The sequence below is a fragment of the Sitodiplosis mosellana genome, unplaced genomic scaffold (genome assembly GCF_009176505.1).
Source record: "Sitodiplosis mosellana isolate CC-2019 unplaced genomic scaffold, AAFC_SMos_1.0 Smas_scaffold_12, whole genome shotgun sequence".
NCBI classification, from domain to species: domain Eukaryota; kingdom Metazoa; phylum Arthropoda; class Insecta; order Diptera; family Cecidomyiidae; genus Sitodiplosis; species Sitodiplosis mosellana.
Window position 1 is genome coordinate 2280686 of NW_022595254.1, and position 25770 is coordinate 2306455.

At 38.1% G+C, this 25770-nt stretch overlaps 1 protein-coding gene across 20 annotated transcripts; it reads left to right on the forward strand.

The window, feature by feature from the left end:
* Window positions 1-3451: 3451 nt before the first annotated feature.
* Window positions 3452-25264, forward strand: LOC129567814 (eye-specific diacylglycerol kinase). Of its 20 annotated transcripts, none has more exons than XM_055445146.1 (17): window positions 3452-15761; window positions 16019-16599; window positions 17630-18672; window positions 19405-19528; window positions 19711-19914; window positions 20109-20238; window positions 20604-20821; window positions 21034-21116; window positions 21212-21386; window positions 21488-22185; window positions 22273-22499; window positions 22581-23079; window positions 23574-23621; window positions 23802-23865; window positions 23985-24142; window positions 24259-24446; window positions 24569-25264. In XM_055445146.1, the coding sequence occupies exons 2-17, from the start codon at window positions 16510-16512 to the stop codon at window positions 24610-24612; spliced, it is 3993 nt and encodes a 1330-aa protein (XP_055301121.1). In that variant the 5' UTR covers window positions 3452-15761; window positions 16019-16509; the 3' UTR covers window positions 24613-25264. The 20 variants fall into 20 exon arrangements, with proteins under 20 accessions (XP_055301121.1, XP_055301125.1, XP_055301123.1 ...); XM_055445150.1 differs by having other exon boundaries at window positions 3453-16599; window positions 22581-22901; window positions 22974-23079; XM_055445151.1 differs by having other exon boundaries at window positions 3454-16599; window positions 22581-22901; window positions 22974-23079; window positions 24283-24446.
* Window positions 25265-25770: the final 506 nt, after the last annotated feature.

Sequence of the window (25770 nt, forward strand, 5' to 3'; positions counted from 1 at the left end):
AACAAGAAAATTGTTCAGCATAAAAGTCTGAGACAGATTTTGAGGAGCGGGAAATAAAGAAGGAATTTGTGAGGCGAAAAAGTGTGGCAAATCGTTGGCATTATGTAGAAAAATTCGTTTGACTTGTTTTTGTATTTCCATTTTTAGTGGATTTCACTTAGCGAACGACTTTATGTATATCATATGAAATTTATGGAAAACAATTTACTCTCTCGTTCCATCATTTTTCATCTCTTCTTCTCCCCATCGCACGGAAAAACAGATCGGCGCACATTTATCGATGGCACAAGATGAACACCAGACTGTTTAGCAAATAATTTTCTTTTCATCCGAAATCTAATCGTGCAAACGATTTGTTCAAACAGCCCATGAAGAGAAGTGAAGAAGCTTGTAAAGAAGAAATAGAATGGGCCTGAATTGTATGTGCCTTGTTTGTGCTCATTCAATTTCTCGTCTCTTATCGCATCACATACGGGTTTTCCACCACGGCCAAAAACAAACGGCACACGAAGATAGATAGAGTGAGTGTGTATGTGACGAATAAGTCTGAGTGAGAAGTGGAGTCAATGCGGCTCGCATGTCGAAGTTGCTTTAATGTCGAGGCGATAGAGAGCTTTCGGAATAACATGCGTAATTTGGTGGGCAATATATTGGCTGTATAATGTATATTGTGCTATATGCTCAATAAAAAAAATAGAATGCTTGATAAACAAAACAACACTTAACACACAGCAGAGCCAAACAATGTGTACTTAGATTATTATCTTGTTGCGTATTATTTACAAAGTCATTATCATAGGTGATACCTATACTTAATCCCCAATACTGTACCAAGATGATGGGGCAAAAGAGAAAGAAAGAGAGAGAGAGAGAGAGAGAGAGAATGGTGTTGGTGGGAGGAAGACAGGTGCGGTGGAAAGCTTTACATGCAACACCCAATGTATACAAAACATAGTAGAAAATTTCATACATTTCACCTCAACTACTATTCGCCAAGAAATTACACGGCATAATAACACCCGCTGATCGCAATTACAACATACACAGCTAGCTACATTTGACCGCTAAGTGTGGACATGAATAGGGCTTCCGTCTTGAGTTTCGGCGGCTGCCAAAGTTAATGCCACTGTTGTTGTTGTTGTTGTTGTGGCCATCATCATCGCTGTGTGTCGTGTAGTGTATATGCTTTTGGCTGCGAGCAATAGCCTCATATTCTTTCAATCCATTGCATGCGTGCGTGCGGATATTATTTTGAATCGCCAATACACACGATAATAATATATATATCCAGGATTGCATTTACTTTTATTTACTGTTGAAATTTGTTTTTGTTCAATTCCACGTCTTTTCCTTGTATTTTATTGCTCCGATCTGGCTATTTCATTTCATGTCATGTCATTCATTTTATCGTGTGCAAAAGAACACTTTGCTGTTTTTTTCTACACCTTTTCTCTCTCTTTCTCTCTTTCTGTCTCCCTCTCTCGTTTGGCGTTGGGTCATTAAATTTGTTGTTGCACAGCACCACGCGCATCATCGTCGACATGTCGATCTGTTACACCGTCATTTTCGTTATCAAATGAATGATGTGTATATTAGTAAAATCAATAAATCTAATATAACTAGATGAACTTGTAATGAACCCCAAATAGAATGTGATGAATAAAGCTGTGCTCCTGCTTAAATTTCAAACCGTCGATTCGTACATACGATGCCAAACACATTGGCCGTATCGGATTGTGTGAATCAATACTAATCATAATTTGTGGGTGTATATAATGACGTGGTGTTTGTAATGCAACGGCCATTTATGTGATTGGAACTCGATCTAGATTGAAAAGACTTTAGCCATGAATCCATCGTTGAATGCGTGAATTTGTGTATGTTTGTTTGTGTATAAGTTTTTTTTTCGTGTATTCACATTATTCTATTCGGCTTATTTCGATTGACCCATCGTATCTAAGGGAGCGTTTGCTTCCGAAATAAATAACAATTATTTTGATTGAGAGAAAGAGAAGAAGCGAACCGAAGGAAAGAAAAGCATACATTCAATTTCGATAAATGAAAATATGAAAAAATCATCCACTTCTTTGGGCTTTGCCACCGTAAACGCAATACATATTGGTGTAGCCATCATACGTGATTGGATGGTAATTGTATACGTAATTATTTAGCGTGGGTGCGATATGGGATGACCTTCCCAATAACAAAAATTGCCTTCTGTCTTGTGTAAAAAGAGAAAAAGAAAAAGAAAAAGAAAAAGACAAAAAAGGGGAAAGCAAGAGGGGCACATGAAGCCACATCGGTTTTTAAAATGGATGAATTTATTATTTTATTGAAAGCAGCCAAAATTTATGGCTCTCAATCTCTTCCGCACTTCCTCTATCGGCTTACCAATTGTGATGAATAACGTAATGAATATCAAGGAGAAAAGCGCAGAGGCTGTTGGCTAGTTGGTTTGGAAGCTTTGGCTTCGGCTTACTGATTCAACCATAAGGCCTTGTTTGAATGTCTTCCGCAAAGCATTGGCATTCAGATGCGTCGAACTCATAATGAGAATGGAAATAAAGAAGGCTTATCGCAAATTCCATTCATAAATAAGTCAGCATATGAAAGGTCATTACTTCTAATTTTGCCATGATCGTTGGAAATACTTGGAAATGCACATATACCACAGCACCATATAAGTGCTTCAGATGCTTGGCCAATGGCTGTATGCGGTTAGGTTTCTTCTCTCTACATTTCTTTTCTCTTTTGTCCGGTTGGCTCTTCTCGCTTGCCAACATAATACGTTAGAGGTTATTAAGTAAACGCTCTACTTATAAGCGCAATTCATTGTTGTAAAAGTCACCGCGCGCGAAAAACGCGCTAACATGTTTTTGTTGTTGGCTTTATTTCTTTTTTTTTCGTAGTGGGCGAAAAAGTAGAAAAAATGCCAGCTGGAAAGAGAACGAAAAAAAAAACATTGAAGCAGCCACTAAAACAGCGGACACACTCATAGAAATCGGTTTTTGTCAAGTATTGCAAACTTAATCAGATTTAGAAACAAAAGTACCTTTTCAGTATGTTAAATTAATACGTGTTCAATGTACACTTGACGCGTGCTTATTTGTCTCTCTGACGTCGTTGCAAATCCTTAAAAGTGTTTAATGCCTCTCGCTTGTTGGCCATTGTATTATTTCAGCCATATGCTTTGCTTATTTATTTTCTGCATTGTCTCTCTCTGTCTCTCTCGGTGTCCATGGGCCAGTGTGCCACACCACCATTCAAATGATAATCCATGCAAAAAAGACGAGGCGGGAGGCAAAGAGGAAGAGAAAAAACACAATAGACAAACGATTCACGTGCAGTGCAAGAAATGACAAAACGTCGGCACAAAAACCGAGGTATCTTTTTGTTTAACATTCAACAATCTAGTCATAAGTTGTTTTGGGTGCTTCGAGGAAAGAAAATGACATTTTATTCCTCCTGAAAATTCTTTCATACCAAACATAAAAAAAAAATAAGTGGAAAAGAAAAGGCATTAAAACCGTGTTTAAATGCTATTAAATATTTGTTAAGTGGAATTTCACCATTCAAGTGCTACGCATTTCTGCGATTTATTTTCGCGAAACATTCCATAACGAAAAAAAAAACAGTGGGTTTTGTGTTGGTATCAAGAAGCGGCCAGAAAAAAGGAGAAAAAAAATCACAAGCACATTAAACGGAATAAAAAGGCAAAGACCGCAAATATTTTGCGACTAAGCACCAAATCATAACAATTAACAGCAGTTTTATTGCCGTGGCCAAAATCAGATGGAGCAAAAAGTGTCTCGAAATAATTGTGTTGTTATGTTATAAGGATTCGTGTGATGAATTTAAATTTTAATGAATTATTGACAATTATTCAAATTTCTGGGTGCGATAAAGTGCACGACGAGGTGGTGGTAGTAACGACGGCGGCAGCGACAACGATACTGCCGCTCAAAAACAGAATTTGTGAACCGTAAATCATTGTTGTCCCATTGAAAATCGCCAAACACCAAACAAGAAAAAAAGAGACCCGAAATTTTTTTCGCGAATAAAAAAAAAACAAACGGAAAAAATAAACACAAGAATCACGGTCGGCAAATGAATGAGAATGTGCGGGCAATTTCAGATTGTTTGCTCATAGTTGATAACTGTTTAGAACTCGGTGAAAAAGCGACTGAAGTAATTAAGCACGATTGAGAAAAACATTGAAAAAAAATTGTTATTCGAAAAAAACTGGTTACGTGCTTCATGAAGTAAACAAAATTATAAATACAAGGAAGACGAAACAGAAAAAAATGTCGAAAAAGTGAAGAGTCAAACGATAGAGAGAGAGAGGGGGGAAGAAAAAAACGCAATTGTGCTTTCGGCAATCCAATTGGAACAGCAAGCGGTATTCATATTTCGTAAAAGAGAAATTCGGGTAGAAAAAAGTCTCGATTGTCCCGGGCAAAATGACAGAGGAAAAAGAAGAAAATCACGACTCTGACGTGGAAAATGAAAACTCCAAAAACAATCAAAATCAAGGGTTTGTATTGAATTCATAATATCTATACTCGTGTGTTTTGGCTTCTTTTTTTCTCCTTCATCTCCTCTAATCCACTGTATACACATGCAGCGGATAGAAACAAGGAAATGAAGAAGAAGAAGAAAATTCCGCGATTCTTTATTTAAACTAAATGAACAGTGAAACGGTGAACATGGAAGCGCTCGCAGCTAATGTGTTCGATTGTTGACAAGCCAGCGGCATAGCCAAGTGGGGGTTTGGGGGTTCAACCCCCCCCCCGAACTCCAAGAAGAAAAAAATATTTTATATACTAAAGAAAAATTGGATACAAGGTTACGAATTATGTATCAAAAACATTTTTCGCTTGCTTCGCTCGCGCCACTGATACAAATTTTTTCACCAAATATATTTTTACTTTGATTCTATTTGCCTTGAAGTTTCATATAATTTTGATTAAAAAAAATTCACCTCCCCCTTGAAAATCAAGTAACTCAAAAACCCCCCTTCCTTAAATTCATCTCTGGCTACACCGCTGTGACAAGCTGATGGTTAGATGGGTCCGTTTGGCTGGTGAAGCGCGATTCATAAATTGTGCACCATTCTCTCGCAATTCTTCTGAGCACAATGCAGAACGGAATCAAATGTCTCTCCCAAAGCTGTTCCCATTCAATGTTTGCGCTTGATCGAAATGTGACAAACCATCAGGAAAAAGAATACCATGCAATATTTTGCCATTCTTATTTAATGTGGATGTCACAGCGTTGATTTGTGGCATGTATTTTACTCAATCATTAGATTTTTCACATTCTTCTACGACGATGACATCGAAAAAGTTCCAAGTAAAATACAATTGTGAGCGTAAACTTCTACTTCTTCTTCCTCATGTATAAAACACAATTATCTTTTCCGTGTTCGCCAAAAACCATATTGTTACCAAGGAGTTGTTCGCTCTATCACACACTCTCGCTCTCTCGTCTCTTAAATTTACGAGATGAAAATTATATGGCATGGCATTTACAGTTTTTGTTGTACTTTTACTACGCAATTCAAACTTTCGCTTCCCACACGCACGAATTAAAATCCATGTAGAAACATACTCAGCTCGTTTAATTTTTAATAATTGGAGCTCATTCATTTTTGAGACATTTTAATTTCGTCGACCAACAACCCAAGTTTAAACTGGAAAATTAATGAAAACTGTTTGCATTTTCCTCTTGGCTCCTTGCCTTCTTGCCTTCTTTCTATTGACGGTGCGCGGGTGTGATGGGCTCGGGTTCAAAAGAGTGTGAGATGAGCTGTTGGAGTGTGTTGTGTGTAAGATATAATTCAGACAAAGAGAGAGGGAGATTTGTTGTGATTATGTGTAGGTATGGTGTTGTGATGAGCTATTTATACAAGAGAGAAAAGGTTTATTTGACGTGGCAAGGATAAGGAGCATCATTCCGATATATAGATTCTATTGGTGCCATGGTTGCTGGTACTGCTGATGATGGTGCTGTTGCTACCGTTTCATGTGTTGATATACACATGCATACTATATTCACCGTGTGTTTGCAATCCAAGTTAAGCACCAATTCATTATTCCATCCAAATGAATTAGTGTTCCACGTATGTAAATATATTATATTCAATATCTAATATTTACATTATCTTTTCCCATTGTCATTATGATTAAGCAGAGCATTTACAATGCAAATAAAATGACAATTCTATTCCTTTTGAATTGAAACAATATAATGGTATGACATGCAGCTTAATACAAACATAGATGCGGGACAGTGAAAAGCAATCAAGTTATAGCAACGAACAACATAATAAAATAATTCTTGTTTTTGCACACACATTGAATGAAAATCGCAACGACAAATGAAACGGAAATGCGCTGAAAAACTCAAATGACAACATATCATAAAATAAAAGCCACTTTTGTGCAACATTAATGAAATACACGATTTCGATTGCCATCGTGGCAAGAATGTAGGACATTCGACACAGAGACGAGAGAAGGATAAAAAAAACACACTATATTTTTATGTATACACACATATTCATGCCATCATCATCATTGTCGTCGCCGTTGCCGTCCTCATTGTCGGGCGGCGTTCACATGAGTCAAATCGAGTGTATGATGTTAGCATGCGGTAGAGAAATGAAAACAACTCAAAAATATACATCAATGTGAGTTATGAATGCAATAGTATCAATCCGGGTGTAATTATATAGTTCGCTTACATGAAAATTGATTTTCATACAATTTTTTCCGTTTGCCTGTCGATTTTCTCTTGCTACATTTTTTTTGGAGTTCAAACGCGCTCCGTTTCGCCACTTCTACACACATACACACCGGAAAAAAATGCTTAAATTTGTGTTATACTTTCGCTTGGCTTCGACATGAGTAATCGAAATGGAACTCATTATAAATTTTTTATGTCAAAACATAACGGAAAATTTGTCAATGTACTATAAAAACCTGCATTTCCACCTCTCGCTGTCGCTTGCAGCAGAGGCATTTTTAATAGCCTTTTGCATATGGCGAACCAAATTGAATATTCGAAATTATCGACAGCATTATCCAAACGTGAAAAACGTGCTCACTTTTCCGTAGCTATTGATAGAAACGTAGAAATACTTTTCTCTACTTTTCTTCCTCTCTCCCTTTCTGCTATGTTTGTCATTCAACGAAAATATTGGAACAGAGAAGCCTTGCATTATCTCCAACGAATCGATCATTATGTTGTCGTTTGGTTTATGGTTTTTTCTTTCTCTGCTTGTGCTTTGAGAAATCAACGCTCTTGTACCGCAGCGATTAACGTAATTGTATATCCAATATTGTCCGATGTCATTCGAGTAATGACAATTTGAAAACAATAATCGGTGGACCTCGCAACACAACTGTAGCCCATCAAATGGAATTCGCACGATTTGGATCTAATGTCGTTTTTGTTGTTGCATTTTTTTTGTGAATTTATATTCCTTAATAACGAACAGAAGCGCAACGAGAGAGGGGAGGGAGAGAGACAGCTGTGCTGTACTGTATTTATTCGATGTTTGGAATAATTCGAGCAGAAAAAAGGGCAACTTCCATTAGACTCGACAATATCGACATTTCAAAATGCGGCATCTTTCACTCATTCCACTCGTTGCTGCTTCTGGTCGTTTTTCGTTTTAATTCACCACCCAATGATTCAATTTGGATCGACTTTTGGCGAACATACACACCATTCGGATATCGATTTCTCCAGCCGCATCCATATTTAATCGTAATTAATTTTTAATGGGACTTTCCCTTAAACACCAATTCTGTGTTCTCTCTCCCCTTCTTCCACTCTATGGCTGGCCCCGCAGTCGATGTCATTCATCGAACGGTTGGTGTATGTGCCTCTTTGGGCGCATTTACCATATTATCATTAGAACGCACAACCGCTTCAAGGAAATCAAAATGCGGTAAATTTACGGAAAATTTAAATATATATATATATGGGTTTTTTATCGAATCAACAGCGTTTCGTAAAAAAGTAATAAGAAAAAGAAGAAGGAGAAGAAGAAGAAGAACGATGCCGACGACGACGAGATGGGAAAAAATGCGATTCAATCAAGAAGTAAATGTTTTCTTCTTCTGCTGAGTGAGTGTCTTTCACATTGACTGTGATTGATTTTTTGTCGTGTGCTGGATTCGCATACGCGAAACAGGTATGGCTGTATCAAACAACAGTTTGAAACTCAAGACTCATGAGCTTGGAAGACAGAAATATATACACATATTAGACGTAAATCGTATAATGGAATATCCTGGCATTCGTTGTGCTCCGAGTCACATTCATATACTCGGTGATAATAAAAACATATTATCTGTACTTGCTTTTTGCGTGCTAGGTATGGTGGGTATGTTCGTACGCTCGAGAGCTTGCTGGCGGGCGGGAAGAGGCATGTGAGTACGTGCATCTCCCGTAAGTAGTATGGAAACATTTTCAAACCGAATTGCTATTACATGTACACACATTTTTTTTTCTTCTGCGAATGGGATTGCAGGCAAATTCAGCGTGAAAATACACGAAAACTAGATTTCAAGAGTGTGTACGTAGTTTGATGGAAATTTATGCTTTGTTTGGGTGGTGTTTGTGGTATATTCTAGCAATCACACTGAATCACGCAGTGTGCGGCTCCAGTCGCGTACCCACTCGCTCACTTGTTTGTTGATTTGTGTTGTTTCCCATTACATTGTTGAATAACTTGTTGTTTCACATTCTTGTGCAATTCGCATAACTTATCTTTTCAAATAATTTCATTTCGATAGCATGCATCCGAAATAACACGAGCATATTCGTAATACAAAGTCTCTCACAAGCACGCAACATCCAATTTATTCGCAATTTTACGATTCTATTATTACAAATTATTTTATAATACAATTGAATCGATCGCACACATTTCGTGCCGTGACGTTCAAGAGGCTTACGCCGACAGCCACAAATGCCAGAGAAGAAGAAAAAGAACGTCGAAAGAGGGAAAAAATCGATCGCTGTCGTAAAATCATTTCAAAAATCTGTGTCAGATCGATTCGGCATTAGAGCCCATAAGTCCGAGTATTTTTCATTCAAGTATGTTTTTGTTGCAAAAGAAATACATTAAATTGTGGAATGGCTTGCGCTTCGGCATTCGTTCAGTCTGTACGTATACATATATTTATTTTCGACAGCCTGCTAAAGTTTTCCTTCCAGCATTACATATTTTGCCGCTGTGTGTGTGTGTCGTGTTTGTGAACGCTTTTCAATTTCTTGCATCAGCCCGTTACACGTGGCGATAGAAAATAGGTAAGAACGAACCGAAGGAAAAATGAAAGAAAGAACGAAAAAAAGAAGAAATGTCGGCAAAAACGCCCAAAGTCCTTATGCCGCACGATGCCGATGGTGGTTCACATTTCTCTTTTCTCGGTTTGTCCCGCATGTATTTTCGTTCGTGTTTTGTTGCATGCAAGGGATGCGAAAAGAAAAGTTCTTCAGGCCAAGTGCTCGTAGGCTTACGAACAACAACATCGCAATTCAATGTGGAAATTCGCATATAAATAGTCGAATAATCATAACCATGCACTGGGCTCGTCAGGCACAGCCAACAATAGAAAACAGCAGTGGCAACAGCAACAACAACGAAAAGAAAAAAATCGTTTCGATTATATGCGATTTTGGGTTTAGTCGGTGGAGTTTTTCCCTTTTCGACCACACGAAACCAATATTTACATGATTTTTTTCCCTGTTTCCCCTTTGTTCGGCACAGGGATGGATTTCCATTTCGGCTGCGACCGAACATGAAAAAAAGCGTCCACAGAAGCGAAAATCAACGCTCTTGCACCCATTCCCAAGTCACACAAGTGAGAATGGCCGATTCGACGAATAAATGCGTCACGCCAACAGAACTTAATGTGGCAAATAATAAATGAAAGAAACGAGCTAAACGAACTAGAAAATATTCTGATTATTCGCTATAGTGCACTGTAATTACTAGTTACCAGTCCACCAGTCCAGTGTGCTTGTTCACTGCTCACGTTCAAACCGCATATAACAAATTACGTAGTCGATTTTGTATGCGTTAGCAAGAATTTCGAATCATTAAGTGGTGTGCTATGGTTTAATAATGGTTTGTTCTCTCACTCTCACTCACTCAGCCCAAGAGCATGTGCTCTTTTTTTTCTTCCTCGGATGTGTTCAATAAATTCAAAATTGACTCTTCAATCTTCTGGTTTTTCGGTTCTTCAACCCCCCTCCCCAGCTCTTCGTTCGGTTCGTGTGTTTTTCACGCGGAGGGAGAGTAAAAGTGTGAGCAAATACATACACAACGGAATGATTCGGGTGGCAATCGTAGAGCTCGTAAATCGATTTTGCGATTTCTACGCTACTTTTTTTCCAATTTGTCTTCTTTTTTCTGCTTCTTTCGGGTGGATTTGTTGTTCTAGTGGCTCATGATGAATTACGTTATGTTCCATTTGTAATGAATGACAAAAACGACGGCCAAAATAGATTACATAACGATTTTGTGAAATAAAATAACAATAATAGACAGCGCCAACATGAAAACACAACGAATATATATCGAAAGCGAATCTCCACGAAAAATGAAAATGAAAACGAATATCGCGCATAGCAATCATAATAATTGCAATATAATACATATAATATATATGTTGAAAAACAAGCAGCAAAAAAATGAAGAGAATGCGATCCGATTTATATACCATTCACAAAAGGAATGGAGAGTAGCGAGATTACGAAAGGATAAAATACTCTAGCTGGAGATGGTAGACAAGGCAAAAAATGATAATAAAAACACTTCCACACTGACAACACATCCAGATGATAAACATTCATCTGACTAAGCAAGACACTGAAATTGGAGATGCGAAATAAATGTGTGAGACGGATAGGAAAAAAAGGAGCAAGCAAGAGAGAGAGAGATGAGGAGTGTGTGAGTGAGAGTGAAAGCTGCGTGTGTTGTACTGACCGAGAATAAGAATGAGCGCCAACGAAAAACGGTAGCTGCTGTTGATGCTGTTGCTGCCGTTGCCGCTGAGGCAATCGTGTGTAGGCATGCACACGTTAAGTGACAAGAGTCCATAAAGTGTCGCATAAAAATTTATTGTTTGTATCGGAAACGGTAGAGTGTTCACATACAGAGAGAGTGAGATACATACACACCCAACATTGTTCATTCGTTCGTTCGTTTGGTTGGTTGGTCGGTGGCTCATTCGCTCGCAAAATCATAAATACCAAACTGAAACTATGCTTTTACTATAACAAAATGAGACAAAAACCAGCTGTGGTGTTGCGCTGGCTGCCCAAACCTTCACACAATGTGTGTGTTCAGTTCAGTGTTCTTGTCGCTTCTTCGCAGCACTCGCTTCGCGCTTGTAGTCGTATAGTATTTCATATTCAAATTCCCACATCGATGCTGATGCTGTTGCAAGAGAGCAAAAAAAAGACAGATTCAGCGTTGCTTACACGAATAGAACAGGCGATAGACTACATGATTTAGAAGAATTGGACCGATGCAAAGATTAAAAGAAAAAAAAACAAACCAACGGTTGATGAGTACGAAAAATTGAAATTGGCAAAAAAACAGAGCATCGAGAAGAGACAGTGAGAGAGAGAGAGAGCGAGAGAGAGAGAGAAAGAAAGCGCGCTCAACGCGCACATGATTTGTAGTAGGGTAATGTACACTATGTTAATACACATAAGTACTGAAATCGTCGAAAGCATATTGTGTGTGCAATGACGCGCACGTTCTTTCTTTCTCTCCATAGCCAAAGCAAACGAACGAAAAAACGGCATGAACGGTACACATTATCTAGTCGTCGACGGTTCTATTCTGTTTTTCGTACGGAACAATTGCTGTGGGGAGCCGCACACACACACACTCTCTCTCATTCTCTCGCTTAAACAAAAGATATGTATCGGATTGAATTGAGTGAGAATCCAATACGGCGATGGTATGCGGCCACGATCGACTGAACGACTGCGACGATGACTACGATGATGACGACAACGACAGTGGCGGAGGCGGCAAATAAATCGACGACAAGCGACGTTTCATCCACATCCATTCTGTTGCAAGAACACTGAAGCTATGCTCTCTATCTACAGTGGAACTTCTCACTCAATGGCCGTACAATTTCATGCATACACAATTGTTGGTATGCGTGTATGGGTTTTTGAATTTCATTTCGCTTGCTGGCTCGTTCGATCGTTACGCTGCTTTCAATAAAGTAGAATTATGTGTATGAATGCTGTGTGCAATGTGTACCTGGTGGCTGCCGTCGTCGTCGTCGTCGTCATCTCTCTGCCATGCTCACTCACTCTTTCTCTCCCAATCGCACGGTTGGTCGCTCACTCGGCGCGCACTTGTGTGTGTATGGGTTTTTGTGAGCGGTTTATTCGTGAATGGCGTTGTATTCGTGAGCAAATTATAGTAATATTCTCTCTCTCAACGAACGAACACACGGTGGAGTTAAACACCGAAGTCTGTGCCAACGATTTTCAGTTTTTAGTTGATACTAAACGCGATAAGTCACTGCAATCCGTAACACACACGCAATATATTCGTGCATACGCAAAAATTCTAAGAGCTCCCAAACGAAACAACATCACATACAAAGGAAACAGAAACAGAAGCAGAAATCGAAAGCAAAAATAATAATAAACATTACAAGAATTGTTCGAATCTAATTAGATTCCATTCTGTTTCAAATCAAAGCAGTTTAACAATCGATTGTGTTTCGATCAGTGGATTTTTTTTTATTCTGTTGTTAATTTCGAAAAATTCATAACATTTCCCGTGTATGCGCGCATTTTATTTCTGGTTATTCCGTGTGCCGTTTTCGTCAGCAGTCTACTTTTAAGAATAATAATAATGCTCGTTTAATCACTTATCACGTTCGTTAATATTTATTTTGTGTATGTGTGCGCATTTTATCCAAGTTTCGGTTTGATTTTGATTTATTTGAATCGGTCATTTCAAGTGTAGTTCTATATATTTGGTGCTGGCAACCAAAAGATACCGTTCCTCACATGCTTACAGTGTGTTTGATTGGTGACACAAAAAACTATGTATTTCGATAAACTCAGTCGATACAAAGAATCAAGATTCTAAACAATTGTTTATCATCGAACCGACGACATAGTAGGCGTAGAAGTAGAACAAAATCATCAGCAAGTACAACTAAACGAAAGGAGCGAAGGAAATAAAAAGGCGCATCTTTATCCCCCCCGATCATATCAAGCAGAATATGAAAGTTTTGAGCAAAATATGCTTTTTTAAATATTTCACGAGCTGTGTTAACGACGACGCGGTTGTTGATGCAAATGGAGCATTAAAGAAATGTAAATAAATTCAACAAAAAAATAACCAAAAAAGCATACATGAACAACAAAGTGTTACTTATAACAATTAAGAATTCTATTTCTATAGCACCACTTGTGTTTTAACCACGTCAAACAACTCAAGAGAAAGAGCCAAGTAGCGCATCAAATAAAATAATAAGTGTGTTTTTTGTTTGTAGCCGAATTACAAGTGCCGTGTGTTTTTATGCCCCGTCCAATGAAGCCAGAGATTCTTGAAAATCTGTTTTAAGCCACATGAACCAAAAAAAATAATAATTGAAGTATTTATTCTCTCTCTCTCTCTCACTGCCGTTTGTTCTGTTGAGTGTGTGTGCATCGACAGTTCAGGTCAGTTCTACTGCTGATGCTGGTTGCTTTATTTTTCATATCTTCTTCTTCTTCCATGAATTTAAATATGAATAAATATTTCTGTGTATTTCATTAAATAATTTATTTCGGTAGCCCGAACGCTGTGAATATATGCGGGATGTTTGAATGTGATGTTGATGATGTTAAAACAAGAGACATTTCATCTCTTTCGCTCTCTCGCTCTCGATTGGATAAAAAAATGCGTCGACGAACATTTTTTCGTGTGGATAAAATTTTATTATCATCATCTGCTTTGTTTGTTTCGCTTATTTCGTTTCGTCTTTTTTTTGCACTTTGTTTCCCGTTTCTATTGCGCTCTCTTAACGCGCTTAATATCGGTTGTTTCAAGCATCATCATTCTTGATGTTATGAATCATATGTACATGATGTGATGTATGCTGTTCTGCTGCTGCTGCTGTTGCTGCTGTTGCGTATTTCGTCAAATTTCATACATATAATCGGCATGACGTGTGAATGGCAAGAAGTCTGTGCATATTATGTGTCAGCAAAAGAATGTGAGCGCGCGTAATTTTTTTTCTTCTCTCTCTCTCTCTATAGAATTCTCGTTCGTTCTTTTTTTTGCTTCTGCCGTTTTATGTTCGGCTTGGTGCTGGTGTCTGTTGCCACTTCGGCTGTCAAATGCGTGTACATACACTCAATTTAGAATGCAACAAGGCAAGAAATAAAATACAAAACGAAAAATTTTATTCGAAAGACTAACAAAAACACAGCGTGGAAACGGAAAAAAAGTGGCTCATCTGAAGCCATGTGAACAAAGCGCAACCACTTCTTCACATATCATGCAAAATATGTTAAGGGTTTATGTGAAATAAAACTTCGTGTTTTGTTGGCATTTGATTTTGCCTTGCTCACCTCGTCTCGTCTCGCCTCGCCACGCTCATCTCGTTATTGTCATCATGATGTGATGCTGCTGTCTTTCGCCTCACAGTATTTATTTTGGTTTTTATTTGTTTTTTTCTTTGTTTCTTCCGATTTAGCAGCGATTTGCACATATACACATCTTGTCACTACCGGAATGACGAATTGATAGTCATTTGTGTTGATTTTTTTTTTGCTTTGCAGCATCTCATTTGTCTATTATTCGTTATGTTGTTGGCATTCATGTCTATATTTTTCGCTCTTTTCTTTCCTTTATTTTCAACCGTGCACGAATGGTTTTGTGCTTCCTAATTGTGTCTTCTTTTTGGCATTCTATTTTTTTATCTCTTCATTTTGGTTTTTTATGTATTGTCATCGCGCTCGCCGCTTATATTTTCCACTCACATCATTTTTTTCTTCTTCTTCTTTTTTCTCGTTGCTTCTCCTTTTTTGGTTTGGTTTGCGTATTCAATTTTTGTGCCGTTTTTATTGCGATCCATCACATTTGTTTGCACGTAACGTGCTCTCGCCCCTGAAGTATACTCACAACATCATACCACGCGCGTAACTCTGAAATCATCATACACACAGTGGTAGCAGCCAGATGACGATGATTCTTCATGGTTATATTTTTTTTCTATATCGTTGTTTTTTTTTCTTCTGTTCAACTGTGGTGGCGGTGGCAGCGGCTGCTGCTTCGATTTCATATGCGCTCGTGTTTGAGTTGAGTGGTAAAATATGCACATAATAAGAATGTGATTGAGAAATAACAACGCAGTTTATCTGCTGACAATAAAAAAAAATGAGAGCGAGGGAGAGAGAGAAGAGTGAATGTTCTGTTATGTTTCGTGAACTGTTTTCGCTGCCATTTTCTTCTGAATACATGAATATTGAATTGCCGCCCCAAAACCAGGGCACACACATTCTCTCGTTTCATTCACGACAACGACGATGATGTTGACGACGATATGGTAATTCGCTACAAACAAAAACAATGACATCGCACGGCACACACGACGTGAAAACTGGAAAACGAAAATATTTATTTCATATTATGCACGTTAAACATCTATAAATTGTGCTGAGAACAAAATAATAATAATTGAAATGGAGACGTCACTAAATAAACAAATGTGTGTCTAAGCAGAAACGAGTCTAATAACATTTTGAATCATATTGTTTTTCTTTCTCTCTCTCTCTCTCTCTTTGAGTGTCTGTCTCTACTTGTCTTGTCTCAATGCTATAACTATCGTGTATTTTTTTTTCTTCTCTTCTTCTTTTTTCTCTCGTCTCTTTGCTTCGATTCACTTCGTTGGATCGTTGAATTGCCGACAATTTATGCATATGATGTGCGACAACAACAATAAACAACAAATTCAACAAAATAAAGGCGACTACAAGGAAACCAAATTACTAAACTAGGAAACAAACACTACAAATTCAATTCATTGCTCAAAAGCGCGTGCTAAAATGACAATGGACCCTGGCAAACGTTTTATTGGCCCCGTTGTGAATGCGTCCGATGATAACCATGTAGCCATCATAAGAACAACATAAATTGTAAAAGTAAAACGCATCACTTCGCATATAATTGGCTCATTCTCCCACCGCCTCGACCGTTCGGTGCTATAACGATCACCATCAAAGCACATCGAGACGAGAGACTTTGTGGACGTGCTGTGTCGAGCAGAGACAGAGCGAGAGCGAGTGAAAAAACGAAAGATTTTTGGGAGAAGTGAGCAACCAACGGGCGAAAGAAAAAGAAGAGCGAGGAATTTCGTCATCATCCTCGGTGTCATTGTGCGTTTTCGGCGAGCTTGTTTCCTTTTAATGTGTATGTGCTGTGTATGTGCGTGACATTTTCACAGCACACTTTGTGATATGAATCGAATTCGGACGACTTTTACAAGGTCTAGAACACCAACAGGTGCCGAAATGAAAATGCAAAGCAGTCTGGAAGTACCGCGACAGGTCTGACACTCATTTTCAATCATTCAACTCTTGTTCTCGCCTCGTTCACTTTAATTGATGTTTTCGTCTTTATTTTGGTTTCTTTTTTCCGTTTTGGTGTTATATGCATATAAATAACGTTGTTCTGTTGCTGGTTGTTTTTTCTTTGTTCAACTTGATTCGGTTATTATTTACATTGCGGTTTGCATCGTCTCCCTTTTAACCACAAAGTTATCCAAGCATCTTTTAGCAAGGTTTTTCACGTTGGTTGTTTTTATTTTCGGATTTGGATTCCATCCACTTACTGAATAACTTGTGGTGTGCGTGTGTTTTTCGTTGTTGCATGATTCATTGTCGTTTGGCTTTTATTATTTCATTCAATATTCAGTGCGGTTTTTTTCTGTTACTTCCATTAAAATTTGCATGCGATTTTCTTTCTTTACCTTTTTCTGCTATTGTTCAACCACTGATCGATATTTTACCTCTTTTTTATTTGCATTTTTTTTTTTTCATTTATAGTTTTTTTCGCTCTCCAGCGAAAGAGCTTTTTATCTAATCTGGTTATTATTTAAAACATTTTTGAACTAATTTCGTTCTTGAATGGGGTTCTTTATTATCAGTTTCCTGTGCATTTCAGCACAATACCGTTTTTTTTTTACTTTTTGCTCACTTGATGTGGTATTATTTTTCTTATCGGTTTACAATACACCCGCATAATATGAGTTATTGTCTCGCAATGAGAACGTTTGTTTCTTTCTTTTCTACTTCGTCTATTTGTTGTGGTTTTACTTTAAAATATATATACATATATCCGAGCACGAAATCAATAACTCAATAATAATTCTATTACAACTGTTTCGTATTATATATACGGTTATATATGTCTTTTGTCTCTTTTTTCTCCTTTCATTCTACTCTATTTTACGTATATGATTTTTGCGATTTGTCCCCGTTGACGTAATGATGTTATCGCCGTTCGTTTGTTGTCGTCGTCGAATATCATCATCATCATGCCGTCGCTGCTGATGATTTTGTGTTGATGGATGCGTAGGTTCGGTCTACATCGTTTGATGAATTCCAATTGGAAGCGAATCGAACGGCAAAAAATCTCATCGATCACCAGCAACACTCGACCGATGAGAGTACGGCTGCTCTATTGCAAGTGCCACAATTTCTGTTCGGTACGCAACGGTCGCGAAGCGTTGAATCTGGTTCGATCGATTCGAGTGTGGCCAGCTATCTCGAAGTGCCGAAACGATTTCAACGGCGACGATCATCCAATACCAAGTCACCGGTACAATGTGTGCACTGTATGTACATTGAAGAGTACGAACGTTGGTTGGAGGGTGGTGGCAGCGGTGCTGGATCAGCGTCCGATAAATCGAAAGACAATGAAGACCACTCAACAAGCGATACATCGATTAGCGATGACGACGACACTGACGAATCTGAACGCATCGAAAACTCCTATAAAAATCATCTAACCATTCCCACTCTCATACCACCACCACAACAACAACAACCATGCAACATAAAATTTTCACTATCGCCAACTGATGCATCATTTCCTTTACAATCAGCTCATGATGAACAGCCGCCTGTTTCTTCGCCTCCAATTGAAACTCTTTGTGATATTCAGCCTGTACCCGCTATTGATATTGAATTTCCTGCCCAGTTGCCGAATCGTGGACGCCGCCGATCCATATCACGCCAGGAGGCGATTTTCATCGAACCAACCGGCAGCTCACTGGAAAATCTTGATTCAGTGAAATCGCCCACGGAAACGGAACCGAAGAAAATTCTAACAAACAACGAAAAACTGAGCACCAGCGGTGATTCAAGTGATTATGTTCAAGATTATTTTTTAGCTGTGCCCGAAGCCGATTTGCGACGCGATCGCGCCGCCTCCGTTGATTCCAGCTTCTCGAAATTGTCATCAAATGGCAAAACGGAAGAGTTACAACCACAAATCGATGGATTTTTGGCGGTGCCCACGAACGCCGTTCGATCACGTTCGGTAGATATTGTGCTACCCACCAATGAACAAGCACGGTACAAAGCGCTTGCATTGGCCGGGCCATCAATGTCGAAACGGTATGTAATCACAATCACAAATACACACACACAAAACAACAACAACTCCGTCTCAGCGCACTATGTCTATGTTTTGGTTAAGGGAAAACTCTGCTTCATAAATTTTTTCTCCCTCATTTTCTCTTTATGTAATTTCTTGTTTTATTTTATTTCTTTCACACATTCGTCACTTCTGTCTTCCAACACGGAACAAGAAAAAAGGAAATTGTTTTTTTTTTCGATTTTCCTATTTATGTTTCACACAACGTCGACGAAGACGATGACGACGACAAAGATGTCGACTGTATCGTTTCAAAAGTATATAAATATTGAGTTGGCTTTCATTTCATTACATTTTTTTGGATGGGGGGGAATAGCTCGTCTTTGTTTGATTGCGAGCTGTTATCAAATAAATCGCAATTGCGTCTATTTTACCTATTTTGAACGAAAATTCTTATTTTTTTTTCTTTCGCGTCTCTTACGACTTTTATCTATTTTATCTTTATCTGTAGTCTGTTATCGAAGGTAAATTTGGATTTTTTTTCTCTTATTTTTTCCTCTCTCTCTCTGTCGACATGTTCAATGTCTTGATTTTTCTGTTCTGTAGTTGTTAGTTGTCTTCTATTTTCTTCGTGTGACTATTATTATTATGTACATAGAGTAAGACATAACGTGTGTGAAAGATTGACGTTCCGCGGAATATTGTGATTTCGTTTCGAACGGTGTTTTAATGGATATTGAATTCCTTTATAGAAATGGGACGAGAAAAATCAGTCAAGTACCTGATTGGAGTGACAGTGCGCAGGCCAGCGATCATTTGTGGCAGCCAACATCGATTTCGGGGGATTTTTGCTATGTCGGCGAAAGTGAATGCTCGGTACGACACCGTTTATTATTATTTGTACGGGCGCTGTTATGAAGTGCTTTCTGTCTAAAAATGAACGCGCGTTCATTAATCATTAAATTCTTTTTTTGTTGTAATTTGTTATTCTTTTTTCTCCTCTCTTCTTCTTTTCTTCTACCGTTTATTGTTGTGGATGAATCGCATCGAATATACAGAGACACGGACCGCGCATGAAGTGTTCAGCATGCAAAATGGTGGCTCATACCAGTTGCATTTCGATTATCATGAATCGAACACAATTGTCATGTAAACCATCATTCAAAGACGTAAGCATACGGCAATACGGCGAAAAACGAACTAATCACCATCACTGGATCCACCGTCGAACGGAAAAAGGAAAATGTAAACAATGTGGCAAGGTTAGTACGAAAAAAATTTCATGCGTTGGTCGTCCACTTTCTGCGCTGTGCCCCCCCCCCCCCCATTCTTTGATATTGATCTTTGGAGAGGGTGAGATGGGAACGACGACGACGATGACGACGATAGTGACGATAACATAATCGACGAAACTTCGCAATTAATAACACATTTTATTTATCCATTCATCAATTAGTCGATTCAAGCGAAACTATCATTCAGTTCGAAGGAAATAGTTGCAATATCATGTGCCTGGTGCAAGTTATCATTTCATAATAAGGAATCATGTTTCAATCCAGAACGTATCGGCGAGGAGTGCTCTCTTGGTGAGTTTGATATATAGTTCAGCATACATGTCCGGCCTATACGTGTACTGTACATGTATAAGTTTGTTTATATGTTAAATGGTAGCGAAAATTGCTGTTTTCGTTAGTAATTCCAAAATAGTACACTCTTGTTTTTCTTATTCGAACCGAGCTATTATGGAGTGAGTGAGTGTCTCGTGCGCTCCAATTCATAAATAATGGATTTTCCGTTGAAAATCCGTTTCAAAAAGTATTGATTAATCCAAACATTCCATGCATTCGTCGTGTCACTTTTGATTCGATGATGAATTATGAATTGCTTGTTTATGAACACATTTCAGTTTTTCACGCTAAAATCGTTTATCATTTTGCTAATTGACTAAAAGGTGAACACTCCAACATCATTGTGCCACCGTCATGGATTATAAAGCTGCCGCGCAAAGGTAGCTTTAAATCGTCGCTGAGAAAAACGTCCCGGAAAAAGGAAGTATCGAAGAAGAAATCCAAAGAAAAGGAATCCAAAGCATTTGTGATTAAACCCGTTCCGACGACCAAAGTCACGCCTGTGTTAGTGTTTATCAATCCGAAAAGTGGCGGAAATCAGGTCAGTTCATGTGTGCACAATGTTTCACGCTTCCCTCTCACACTCGCTGTTGTTTTTGCGTTCGACAGCGAGACACTATCAATTTAAAATTTACCATACTATATTTAGCATGAATGAAGATGGCACCGAATTATATAGCCAGAATAACCAGAAAAGAAAATTTATACATATATCTAAAGTTGGCATTTGAAAAATTGTCTCTCCATTTTTAGGGTGTGAAACTTTTGCAAAAGTTTCAATGGCTACTGAACCCTCGTCAAGTATTTGATTTGACACAAGGTGGACCGAAGATGGGGTAAGTGCGATTATGACGTGTTTTGTTGTACGCAACATTTTGCGTGTATGGATTAGAAATATTGACAAGATCAATATTTTTCGATTTCGTTTTAGATTGGAATTGTTTCGAAAAGTGCCGCAGCTGAGGATTTTAGCGTGCGGAGGCGATGGTACTGCTGGATGGATTTTATCGGTTTTGGATCAAATGCATTTCGAAACGCAGCCAGCTGTTGGTGTATTGCCGTTGGGCACTGGCAACGATTTGGCGCGCGCTTTGGGATGGGGTGGCGTAAGTTATATTTTATTTGCAATGATTTTGGTCACCTGCTTTGACAGGAGGGGGACGAGGGGCGTTTCGCTTGTAACTGAATGAACCTTTTGCTTGTTTAGGGTTATACCGATGAACCGATTTCAACGATTCTCAAGAATATTGGCGATTCGGACACCATACTGTTAGATCGATGGAGTTTAAAAGTCACACCGAACCCGAACGCAAAAGATGATAAGAAACGTGATGGAAAAGACAATTTGCCTTTGAATGTTGTGAACAATTATTTTTCATTTGGAGTCGATGCCCATATTGCGCTCGAATTTCATGAAGCACGTGAAGCCCATCCGGAACGATTCAATTCGCGGCTTCGTAATAAAATGTTTTATGGCCAGGCGGGCGGAAAGGATTTGCTAAAACGCAAATGGAAGGATCTCTCTGAAATGGTAATTCTTGAATGTGATGGCAAGGATATAACGCCAAAACTGAAGGAGCATCGTGTACACGCAATCGTATTCTTAAACATTCCAAGCTACGGTGGCGGCACTCGCCCTTGGGCCAGTTCTGGTGGTAAACAAGCGACCGACGATGGTTTGATTGAAGTGGTCGGATTAACAACATATCAATTGCCAATGCTGCAGGCTGGTAAACACGGTACATGCATCGCACAGTGTAAAACAGCGAAAATTGTTACGTCAAAGACAATCCCAATGCAGGTAGATGGTGAAGCAGCCAAGCTGAAGCCATCGATCATTGAATTAAGTTTACTCAACAAAGCTTTGATGTTAGCGAAAAGGAAACCTGGTAGAGTTAATGTATTGTAAGTAACGACTGCCAATTACATCATTGACATTGTCCACAATCACTCGCATCCACGGCTAATTAACTGGTTTTCTTTGTTTTGCAGGCAAACTAGCAATGAACCAATTCCTATTACAATAAATAAAATAAGTATGACTGATTACGAAACTCATCACTATGATAAGGATTTGCTCAGACAATCGGCTACATTCTTTGCGACCATCAAGCTGAATACGATGACGGATTTGGAACAGATTCGAAAGGCCGTTGAGAGTTATTGTGAAGAAAATGCAAACACGCCGAAATTGTTGCCGGATTGGTGTTTCCTCGATTGTAAGTTGAATTTTCATTTACCACTTCAAAAACTCCGCATTCATTTCAACGCATTTAACGATTTTCGTTTTCGTTTTTCAGCTTGTACTGCCGAAAGATTCTTCCGAATTGATCGTGCCCAGGAGCACTTGCACTATTTAACCGATATTGCCACCGAAACGATGTACATACTGGACCAAGAACTGATGACGTTGCCGCAAACACCGGACGATGAGGTGGCGATGCCATCGGGAATGCCGAGCAAGCGTAGCAATAATTTCAGCTCCGGTTCCAGTGACAATTTGGAACGTGAATCGCATGAGAATACTCCAACATCACCGTTTGCCAATCAGACGTTCTTCAATCGATTGTCGGCGGCGGCGCCCGGATCGAATTCCGATTCCGGAATGGACTCTAGAAAATGTAAGAAACCTCCCCCATTTAGTCTCAACCATGCGCTTAGCTTAATGCATACGAATGCTTTCGTTTTCCAAGACTCGCAAGATTCTCAGAACTCGCAAAACAGTCCAAAGCAATCGGATGACAAGGACGATTTAGCTGATCCGAATGTCTCATTCGATCGCATGGTTAATTTCAAGAGGTAAATTTTCCTTTTGTCCCCTCATCATCCTGAACTCTTTATTTTTTCCCTCCGTTTTCTATTTGGTTGTTTCTCGCTCTTCTTTTCGATACACTTTCCAAACGAAATCTTTTTGTTTGTTGGTAACATTCTTCTATTGATGAGTGTAGCTATTTTATCTGTTCATCTCTTTTATAAATTAAATATTGTACGATGTTAAGTTTTAGTTTACGTACATCCCGTGCATGTTGATGCAAATGAAAAAAAAATAAACAATTGCACGTTAAATTTGAATTTTGTGTTATTTTCTTTTGTTTCTCTTACAATTTAAAGAATGCACAATGTGATTGTTTTTCTTTCGCAAGCATTGATCACCTCTTCCCCCCCCCCCTACACACACACATCCACTTATCTATCTCTCTGTATCTTTCTATCACGCACATACAAATACACAGTTGTGTCCCAATGTCAATTTTATTCACACAAACCAATTTTTACATATTGTATGCATGCAGCTTTCATGAAAGGCTTTTTGGCCTCACACAAGATGCTTATGGATTCAGGTACGATTTTCTCTCCTAGAGTGCTGCACAAAATAGACCCCTAAAACCGGTTTTATTCATCCAAAACAATTTCCAACACTTTTTATTTGTCATTTTTCTTATCTTTTCAATTTATCAATTGCGACAAAATAGCTATTGAACAGAATCTACGATTTTCATTCATTCGTTTTTTATCTACAGTAATTTATTGGAAAAAACCACCGATGCTGTGATAAAATCTGCTAAGACCGGCAATTTTATAATGGTTTGTATTGCTGTTGTTACCTCATTATGACTTTTTGTCAGCGAAATTGTTCGAAATTGAGCAGCAGATTGTGCAATATACATATTCATAGCAAATAACCCATTATTCCGTTTTTGCAGTTGCGTGATCTGCATATGCAAGGTTATTCGTTGCTTTCAATCGATGCAACTGGTCAAACTGCCCTACATTACGCGTGTAAATATGGCTATAAGGATATCGTCAAGTACTTGATATCTTATGCTCCGAACTCAATCATCAATATGGTAGATAATACAACGTAAGTTGACTGAAACACAGATAGTATGTAATATGCCTCAGGGGCTTTCAAATTTGATGTGGCTTAAGGGAGCTGAAATGTATATGCTAATCAAATTGAAGTGTTATTGTATATAGGAAATGTGTATTGTATGGTTTCAGGGGTCATACTGCGTTACATAAGGCTGTTCAGCAGAAACATCGAAATATTTGTTACATGCTCGTGGCAGCCGGTGCTAGCCTAACGATGCGCGATGCAAATGGACTCACACCAATGATGGTCGCTTTTCAAGTGGAGGACAACGATTTGGCAACTTATCTAGAAAGTATGTTTAATCAGATTTGTGTTCGTTTGTTTGTCCACACATTTATTATTGTTTGTTCACTAATTTCATTTCGGCCCTGTCACTCAAAACTCTAATATCCCATTTTCCATTTCCGATTACAGGTCAAGAGAAAATGTTGCGTCCAGAATTTGTCGAAGACATTTAAATCTCAACGGTAACATTATATATGACCACACAGGGATATATGTGAAATAGCATTAATACTGACCAAACACAGAACAAAACAAAACAAAAATCTAACTACACGATGGTAACGAATGGAACAACACTTCACACGAATACATAGATCAATAAAACTCGACGGAATAATTGTGGAATGTGTGAAAAATGAATCGGAAGTTTGCAGAACGAAAGAATGTATTATTTATTAAAATTAGCTTCTACAATGATAAAAAATTCATTATATACCACCATTTACCTACCTTTACACACACACACACACACACACACCTTGCATTAAACAATGTCTATACACAACTTACTAAAAAGCCACGATGGAAACAAACAAAAAAACCATTCTTATGCTTGACTAAACGTATACCTATTGAATATTACTAAAAGAACAACTACTAGCTAACAACAAAAAGAAGAAAAGTAAACTATTTTACCCAGTGAAGCAACCGAATTATATCAAATTATATTATTGTAGTGAATTACTAAAAAATAAAAAATCGAGAAAATTCTCTCACACACACGCACCGTGACCAGGTGGACCAAAAATGTAGTGAAACTATTGAAATGGGAACAACACACACAGCCTACTCCTTATTAAATATTATAATGATATTGTTTTATTTGATTTTTTTCCCTTTTAATACTTGTTTTCTATTTTTAACGAAAGAAAAAAAAAGAATTTATGAAATTTATCAAAATGATCAACTAAATTATAAGTAGTGACCAACAAATTATAGATGATGACGACGAAGAAGAAGAAGAAAAGAAACAACAACTAAACTAATTTAACCCCGGAAACGTTGAATGATGAATGGAATTTAAAAAAAATGGGCAATTAATATTCAAATTAAATGTCTCTTAGTGAATACCAACATAGTAGTGCATGGCAAATCCCAAATGAATGAACAAACAAACAGAAACACTCACTTAGAACTCATACAATTTAAAAAAATTTATTATTATATACTAAACTTACTCTGCAAAGCACTCACGACACGTTTCACGTATACAATCACGAATACAAATCTTATCATTAACAACAAAAACGAGATGAAAGTATTAAACAATAATAACAACAAAAGAATATTATAAAAAAAAGCAAATGACAATCTCTTTAATAAAATCTCTT